The following is a 9,383-nucleotide window of genomic DNA, read 5'->3' as shown; positions in this document are numbered from 1 at the left end:
GAAAGTGAAGTCGCTCAGTCGTGTCCGACTCTTAGCAACCCAATGGACTGCAGCCTACCAGGCTCCTCCGTCCATAGGATTCTCCAGGGAAGAGTACTAGAGTGGGTTGTCAGCTTTTACAAATTAATTTGAGGTATCTTCACAGAAAACACTTGATACAGGAATGATAATCAGAGTAGGATACAAGGAATAATCTTAAACAGTAAGAAGTTTCACAAATAAATCTAGCCTAAGTTAAAAGTGACACCCAGCATGACGGCTTCAAAGGTGTCACCCAGCCATCAGGTTGACACCAAGTGGCCATGTGGCACACGTGTCAGCTCCCAGTCTCCCCACTTTTAAGCAAAAGACTCACCTTTAGGGTAGGAGAAGACCCGACATAGACGGGTGGGGGGTTCCCCTGCCAGCCCTCAAGACGGTAGATGTGCCCGACACGGGAACAAGGGACAAACAGCAGCTTGCCTCCACACTGCCAGATCTGTCAGGAAAGACACACGTGCAGCGGTTTCAAATGCCAGCTCTGTCCTGTGAAACCTAAACACTAGACACTAGACACAGTGTCCATAGGGAATTTATACGCCAAACAGATCCTGCAATGACTTCCTATTTCTCGAGCTCACATACTAACAAAGAGGCTGCTGGGGAACCCAGGTGTGCCCGGGACCCAGGACCCCTTCCTGAGCCCCTGCAGCACCCGAGATACCCCCATGGTAACCCGCAGAGCCATACAGACATCCCAGTCCTCACACCCTCGTAACCCCCCTCCCCGCTCCACCAGCTAACATGTCTCCCATGGGGGAGTGTTCTGATCAACGCCTCACCAGCTTCTGCACCTCTGCTCCCCTCTGCCATCGCTCCCCTATTTATTTATAGTAGGAGATTATCCTTATGAAGGGCAGCTGGGGGTCATGCCCTCCCCCTCAGCCTCTCTGATGGTTTCCACTGCCTGCTGGATTAGTAACAGTGGAACAGCACTGGAGGCCCCCCACTGTGGCCCTAATATCCCTGCCCACATGGTCTTCCCCTTAATCTCTGTCTGATTCACGCATTCAGCTTCTGCCAGCATTCCTGTCTCCTGAACTCTCATATCCCCTACCCTGTGCCTTTTCCCATTCTACCTGCTTAGAAGCGTCCCCCAACCAATCTCATGCCCATCTTCCTAGTTCTGTCTTGAACACTTCCTCCAGCAGGATCCCACCAACTGCTCCTTCATCACATCAGCTGAATGTGGGTCCACCTTCTGATTGTGTTACGAGTTTAAGTAGAAGTCCCATCTCTTATCAACTGTAAGTTCCTTGACAGCGGGGACTGGGTTTCTCCTCTCATCCCTCACGGGGCTGAGCTCCAGACATTCAAGACAAGGTGAACAATTATCTGTTCAACTCAAACCGGATCACTGTTCTCTCTCTTTCTTTCAGGAAGAGGGTGGGGAGCTGCAGCTCCCGTGTCAGTGTGAGGACCCCAGTCCCTGTTGGGGTCTGCCTCTGTCCTGAAGCATCCTGTCCTACAGGGATGAAAGGCAGCTTCAGCAGTGGATGGGCAAACGGACCCGACAACTGCTGATTCCCCCAGGGGCTCTGATAACAAAAGGCTCCAGTATGGAAAACCTTTGGGGGAGGGGTGGGGGATGGGAAAGGAGGCATTTTTATTCTGAAGCTTGCTGGCCTCCGTTTTTAGCTGAGCCGTGTACATATGCAGTCGGAGCTTGCATTTTCCCTTATTTTTTCCCAAAAGGCAAGTATGTTTGTTAGTCATTCCTTATAATTTAGAGAAATGCATCAAACAGTCCCCCCACCACCCCCCTCCTCCACCCCACACACACAACCTGAAAGAAACCAGCCTTATCGTATAGTCACAAGAATCAGTAACTTCTTGGAAAAATTGCAGTTGTTTAATGAAATGTTACCTTGTATGAGATCTCAAAGTTTTCACCACCCCAAATCTGGAGGCCTGGATCGTAGAGACCCAGTTCAAAGAAGAAGTCTCTTTCGATGGCGAATAACCCTCCAGCCATGGCTGGGGACCTAAGGGAAAGAAATGCTGGAACAACTTTGAAAGACAAATGCCCAAGACCCCTTCAACCATAGACAACAAAGCTTTTTGGAATACAGTTAAGTAATGCATAGAAGAGACAAAACTGATGGCCAAACATTAAGAAATTATAAAGCCTTCACCAAGCAATTCTGTTCATAATTTCTTATGAATTCACTACAATTTTTAACTGAAATGGTATGATATATTTCATTACAAATTAGAGCATTACATCATTTCGCCATTAGAGGGCATCTTGGTTCCTTGGTTGACTTAAAAATTAAGCCTTGTGAGTTAAAACAGAATTTTTGCTTTCACTCCTCAAAAGGACTGAGCCATAAGCCGTGGCTGGCTAAATGTTCCCGCAATGATTTATGAGTCATTCCAGGATGAGTGAAACCATACACCATGAAAGTAGTATCTCATTTTTGAAATTTTATAGCTCAGGGGTTTGCCAAATAAGGGTGTAGCTCATGGGAGGACAGCCTGGGTTCATTGTAAGTTTGCAAATGTGGCCCGGAAATGACACAGGAGAATGAGACAGAGTTATTTACTGTGTCAGGACGCAGGGATGCCAGAGGGTGACTCGTGGGCCTTCCTGAGTGCGATCCTGAACTGGGTACTTTTTAGCGACAAGAGAAAAAAAAAAAGACTTGGTAGCTTTCTATGGTGAGCCCCTCCCAGCATCAGAAGTTAGAGGAGAATAATTTTCATCCTGTTCCCTCGGGAACAAAGGATTGTCGCTGCATACGAATCTTAGGTAGGTCCCTCCATTGGAGCCTCTTCATCAGCACACCTGATATCAATCTATCGCCGATTCCCGCTGATTGCACCATCAACTCACATAGTGGGTTCACACGGTGAAGCCACTTCTTCCCAGCCTCACTGCTGCCATCCTAGCCCACGGACAGAACCCTGATGGCGTCCTCTTTCCTGCCCCACCGGAGCCCCATCAGGCAGCCGGGTAGCGCCGCCCTGCTGTGCTGACCCCCTCCTGCCCCAGGGCCCAGGCTCCTGTCCTCCTGCCACTCCACAGCCCTCATCCCTCAGGGCTCGGCCTCGGGAACAGTTTCTGGGCTTTGCTTCTCACCACTCGTACTCGCTGCTCCACAGTCATTCATGTAGTGAACTGTTTAATTTCTGTCTCGCCTGCTGCGTGTTCAGTGCCACGAGGGAACACAGCTCATTAAAAGGAAATGTCATCACGTCAGGGGAAAGTCATCCTCTCAAAAGGCTTTTCTTCTCAGAGTATGCAGCTGAACTCACTAAATAGCACTGGTGCATTTTCGGTTATATTTTCACACCACGTTTATTTAACTGTCATTTAACATTATTATGACTATGCCCTTTTGATCTTTAAACATATTCCCAGTTATCTCAGTACATATTTGAAAAATGTATCTTAATGTGAAAGCCAGTGAGTTATTTAAAGGGAAACCTTCCTTAAATTTTTCTAGCACATTTTAAAAAATTCTCTTTACTAGCCCATGGGTTTGGTGGGAATATACCTGTAGTCACCATCCCTTATTTTTTCCCTCCCAGAATTATTTGTGAGTCAGGTTAAACATATCAGTGGTAGGCTCTTGGACAATTTTGGGGGAAAAAAAAAAAACAAAACCTCAAACAAATTTGGAAAATGTCACATAAAGCTGAAAGGTTGTATAATTTCCTTATGTTTGCCATTTCAGTATCCTGGTATCACGACATGCCCAGACCCCACCAGCTTTTTGCATGACATCGGACACTGTCCCCAAACAGTTCGAGCATCATCAGTAGCGCAACAGGAAGAGAGAGACCAAAAGCAGAACCATAAGATCAAAAAAATAAAATTAGACACATTTAGAAACCTACATTAGCATCTAACTAAACAATTCATTTGGGGCCACTCTTTAAAAGATGGTAAAAATGTTCTAGTAAAAAGACCAAAAAAGAGAGAAGAACATAAATTTTTCTATTTGAAGAGGCACAAGAAAGGAGAAAGGAAGATTCTGGAAAAACATCTCCTTTTAATCAAATGCTCTTCTGAGAATGAAGTCATAAAGGAATTCTGTGTAACATTTCCCAAGTCATGTATTTTTATTCATCAAATTTAACTGGCATAAAATTACTATTTAAGAGCATACAAAACAAAAGAAAGAAAAAAAAATCTTGTTACTGCCTTTTGTTGTTAATACTACCCTCCAAGGCATCAAAGTAGATACAAAACTTGGATAGTAAGTAAAGTTTACACATTTTAAACTTATAGAATTATATGTCTAGTCCACTTTCCCAGGTGGGCTCAGTGGTAAAGAACCCACCTGCCAATGCAGGAGACATGGGTTTGCTTCCTGAGTCGGGAAGATCCCTGGAGGAGGAAGTAGCAACCTATTCCAGTATTCTTGCCTGGGGAATCTCATGGACAGTGGAGCCTGGCGGGCTACAGTCCATGGGGTCGAAAAGAGTCAGACATGACTTAGCGACTAAACAAAATAACAAACAAAAACCTAAGACTGCAAAGCTTTTCTTGTTTTTCACCTGTATTTGGAACTGATACCATAAAACATGCCCACCCTCCAAGTCTGCCCCCAAATGGAGCTTGCTTTTAAGAAGAAAGCAACCACAAAGATGAAAGGGTGAATTTAAACCCCTGAAACAGCACAAAGAAAGAAATCCTTTCATAGTCTGAGACAGCATCTACAGTGTTAATTATATTTATATATATATATATATATATAAATAAATATATATATTTAGCTTGGCAAGAGGTTAATAGGTTAGCAGCGACTGGAGAAAAGAAAAAAAGGTAAGTGATTTAGTGATTACCGATATGGTTCAGTTTTTGTCTTTCTCAGTCTCTTCTCTCGGGGGGTCAGAGGCACCCGTTTCCAGAGCATACTCCAGTCCCATGCTCCTCGGGCATACCCATCTTCGTCACCACCCCCTTGGGGCACAATCTCATATGTGTTGCCATTTATGACATCTATGAGCGGCACAGTGCAAATGGTTCTGTGTTGTGTTGTTGATGGATGGCAGCAAAGATGAAATGCAAGGGCGTGTGGGGACCCACGTGTTTACACCAGGACATGGGGAAGGAAGAAAAAAAAGTACTTAGAGAGAAACATTCCATGTTAAAAAGAGGAAGTAGCGAGCTTTACCGATAAGGTTCAGTTTTATGTTTTCTTTTGGCCTTTTCCTTGTGACTCAGGGGGATTCGCTTCCATAGCAAACTCCAGTCCCAGGCCCCTCTGGCAAAACCATCTTCATCCCCACCTTGCTGAGGCTCAATGGAATAGTCATTCCCATCTATGTAATCTATTAGAGGCACAGTGCATGTGGTTCTGAAACATTTACAGAAAATGAAAAAGCATTTAAGAAACCCAACACTTACTAGTTGAGCAGGTCTATCTGTATTATCTCTTGTTATTCTGGGTTGCTCTATTTTTTTTCCCCACTAAGGGACCTTAGGACTTCCCTAACGGCTCAGACAGTAAAGAATCCACGTACAATGCAGGAAATGCAGGTTCGACCCCTGGATCAGGAAGATCCCCTGGAGAAGGGAATGGCAACCCACTCCAGTATTCTCCCCTGGAGAATCCAATGGACAGAGAAGCCTGGAAGGCTACAGTCCATGGGTTGCAAAACAGTCAGACACAATTTAGCAACTAAGCAGCAGCAGGGGACATTAATATCTAATGGGAGGTCGACGTGAACGAATGCCTTAAAAAGTCAAGGAGGCTGTTTTCATAAGAGAAGGGGAGAGGGGACGTCCCTGGGCTCACAGACAAACGTTGGGGACAAAGAGCTGTGTCCTTGAACTTAGCAGCGCTTCCTCATTGTCACTCTGGTCCTACAGGCACGCTCTCTTGGTAACTTCACATTATTTCTCAGGTTTCCCTGCCCATTTTTTTCCCCTCCTTGCCCCTCCATTCAAAATCAGTGTGTGTGTGTGTGTGTGTGTGTGTGACTTCCCTGGTGGTCCTGTGGTTAAGACTTCAAACTCCCAATGCAGGGGGCATGGGTTTGATCCTTGGTCGGGGAACTATTAGGAAATTTAAGAGCCCACCTGCCTCATAAGGCCTGGCCTAAGACACAAAACAAATATAAATAAAGATTACAGTTTCTTAAAAAAAAAAAATAGAGTGTGTGTGTGTAGAAAGATAATACCTGCTACACTTTCAGCAGTGCTCCCAACTCTGCTGCTTTTTACTTCTTTGGAAGAAGTTATTATGAAAATCTGTTTCTATACATTTACTTGATCTTCTATCCTACTTCTTTTATTGCAAAAAATTAGCTTTTATCACACACACACAAAAAAACACAAAAATCCCTCAAAACCTGCTGAATAGCATAAATAGTGGCCTGAGAATTTGGAGCAAAAAAAAAAAATACCTTTTATCTGGGCTTCATAAAAATGCTAGTGGTATATGACTAATTAGGTACAGTGCCAACTCTGCTCAGATAATTGGTACACTGCTTGTTCTCGTGTTCATTTCATCAGAAAGGGTTTTAAAAGGTATCTCCCAAAATGGAGATTACAGGTTTTTCCAACCACGGTTAAGGTGCGTTTTAGATGTTTAGAAACCAAGAGGGGAAAATCCTTGGGGCTCAGGATTTCGACACAGGGGCTTTATTCCCGCCTGTGGACTCCTGCGGGCCAGTCGAGGGTCCGGTGGAATGACCTCACTCACCCTGCCTACATCTCAGAGGACTGCCCACTCTCACCAGGAGAGGGGAAGGCTGGCTATCTCTCCTCATGAGAGTCTTGTGATTCTCGGATTTTTAAGTATGCAGTGGAAGGTGTTCCAGAGGGATCTCAGCTGGATTCTTTATAAACTGTCCCGGTTGGGGCAAATTCATGAATTTCTCTCAGTCTCGGCATCCTATTTAGTTGAAGAGAGGTAATAATATCTATTTTGCAGGGTTGCAGTGAGAACATTGTTGATAGATCCTGGGATGATACAGTCCTCTGAAAGGTCTTCCTCTGACTCAGGCCACAGACACAGGGACATGTCTTATTTCCTTCTTAAAACTTTCATTTTAATGAATTCTTTGTTTCTGGCCGCTGTGGGATCTTAGTTCCCCGACCAGGGATTGAACCCACATACCCGCCATTGGAAGTATGGAGTCTTAACCACTAGACTGCCAGGGAAGTCCCCTTTATTTTTTCTAGGTTCTGAAATAGTAAGGATTCTGGACTAAAAGCAGTCTTCTGGCTTTGGGAACCAGAAGACTGGTACTGCTGTCAACGTTTCAGATCCGATGTAAACTGAACAGTGATCACCACGTTCCCATGGGACAGCTGTATCCACGTCTAAACTTTAAAGGTCATGTGGAAATCCAAGGCTTTGACACAGAGGACAGCTAGCCCATACTATGTAAAATAATAATTTCCAAGGTCATACAAAAACAAATAGGCATAATTTCAAAGCATGCTCCTTCAAGTCTTCAGAATGTTACCACAGTGTGGAGGGGGCAGTTAACATTACTCTTAGAGCAAGCTTGTGGAGCTGGAGGAAGTCTCTTTACTGACCCAACCATAAGGAGATTCTAAGTGAGATGTGCTGGGCTTATTCCAAACGTCTAACTGCCTGCATCTGAATCGGTCCCACGTTTCCGCCAAGCTCCACTCAGGGATACAACTAGCTAGAAAATAATACTCAACACGTAACTTGATACACTGAACAGAAATGAAATCAGGATGGGAATATTATTTGTCCTTCTAGGATGAGGTTTACTTTTCAACCAGCGAAGGAAATAAAAGCAAGGTAATGTTACCTGTCCTTAGATATGGGAGCTACAAGCGGTGCATACCAGTTAACGGCCACCTCACAGTGGGCATCGAGGTATATCAAAACCTTAAAAAAAAAAGAGGCAGGGTGAAAAAAACCCCACTTACAGGACATCATCTATCACGCACAATTTTAAACTAGATGCTAAGATAAGCTGGCCATAGTGTCGATTTTGATATTTAAGTTGTCTGGTTAAGTTAGCATTTTCATTTCAATTTTAAAAAATTAAAATGGTACCTAAAAATGTACATGATCTTTTAGTTACAAAATCCAAAACAGACACAAAAGATATTGAATGTTTCCTACCTGTCCAAGTTTGGCCTTCTGGGCACCGATACTTCGTGCCTGAATTAAACCTTCTCTTCTCTCATTTCGAAATACCTTGACTAGGCCATTCCACAGTTTAATATAGTCATCCAGTTTTTCTTTTAAGTGTTCTATGAATAAAAAACTCAGTCAATATTATACATTATATTTGTGGTTACAAACCAGTTAAGCTATCATTTTTCTCAAGAAACAAGGATAGGCAACAGGTCAGTAATTTTACACAGAAGCATGCTCAATGTTAACGTATAGAGAAGCAAGGTGAAGTGTATTATTAAAGTTAAAATTCTGAGCTTAATACACCTATGGAGAACTATTAATAGTTAGCCTGAGAATGATCAAAACTCTCTCTAAACATACAGAACAAATAAACTCTCTCTATGCCAACTGACATGAAAACTTAAAACAATTCAAATGTTAATATCCTATGTAGAAGCTTTCAGGCACAATAGTTCTTTGGCTTTTGGCAGAAGCAATGGTTCAGGATTTCTGAAGATGCACTGTCTATGGATAACATTACATAGCCTCTTGGAATCCACACAGGGTATAGGTTAACATTTGTTTCTGAGCCATCCTCCCCCTACAATTAGTGATGAGAGGAGTAGTCTTGATGTGATGATCAATATAGTACCCATCAAGCTGGCAAATAACAATAATAAAAAAATCCCATCTTCTCTGTAGTTTAAGCATCAACACGTGTGTGCATGTGTGTGCACTAAGTCGCTTCAGTCATGTCTGACTCTGCAACCCTATAAACTGGAGCCCACCAGGCTCCTCTCTCCATGAGATTTTCCAGGCAAGAATACTGGAGTGGGTTGCCATGTCCTCCTCCATGGGAATCTTCCTGACCCAAGAAATCAAACCCACATCTCATGCATTGGCAGGTGGGTTCTTTACCACTAGCGCCACCTGGGAAGCCCCCAACAAGTGTGTATGTGTAAACATTTATTTATAAGTATTTATTTATATATTATAAACATGTGTTTATATTTATGAATATTTATAAATTTATAAATAAATATTTACACATTTATCTAATAAATACACATATCATTTACATATGTATGGATGTGTATATGGGCTTCCCTGGTGGCTCTATAGTAAAGAATCCACCTGCAGTGCAGCAGACACGGGTTCAATCCCTGGGTGGGGAAGATCCCCTAGAGAAGGAAATGGCTACCCACCCTTGTATTTTTGCTTGGAGAATTCCACGGACAGAGGAGCCTGACAGGCTACAGACCATAAAGTCACGAAGAGTTG

General features: G+C 43.4%; 1 protein-coding gene across 2 annotated transcripts in view; it reads right to left on the bottom strand.

The window, feature by feature from the left end:
• Window positions 1–9,383, bottom strand: part of GALNT7 (polypeptide N-acetylgalactosaminyltransferase 7) — a 74,365-nt gene that overhangs the window by 13,843 nt on the left and 51,139 nt on the right. Inside the window, exons 4-8 of one of the 2 annotated variants that reach the window (XM_010840246.1) lie at window positions 8,106–8,236; window positions 7,786–7,865; window positions 5,166–5,348; window positions 1,907–2,024; window positions 356–478 (exon numbers count right to left, since the gene is read on the bottom strand). In XM_010840246.1, coding sequence (XP_010838548.1) covers window positions 356–478; window positions 1,907–2,024; window positions 5,166–5,348; window positions 7,786–7,865; window positions 8,106–8,236 — 635 coding nt within the window. Of the gene's footprint in view, window positions 1–355; window positions 479–1,906; window positions 2,025–4,833; window positions 5,017–5,165; window positions 5,349–7,785; window positions 7,866–8,105; window positions 8,237–9,383 lie in introns of both variants that reach the window. The other variant, XM_010840245.1, reaches the window with a different exon arrangement.

The sequence above is a fragment of the Bison bison genome, unplaced genomic scaffold (genome assembly GCF_000754665.1).
Source record: "Bison bison bison isolate TAMUID 2011002044 unplaced genomic scaffold, Bison_UMD1.0 scf7180017864143, whole genome shotgun sequence".
Classification (NCBI taxonomy): domain Eukaryota; kingdom Metazoa; phylum Chordata; class Mammalia; order Artiodactyla; family Bovidae; genus Bison; species Bison bison.
Note: the sequence above shows the minus strand (reverse complement) of the source record. Positions and strands in the feature narration are given on the sequence as shown.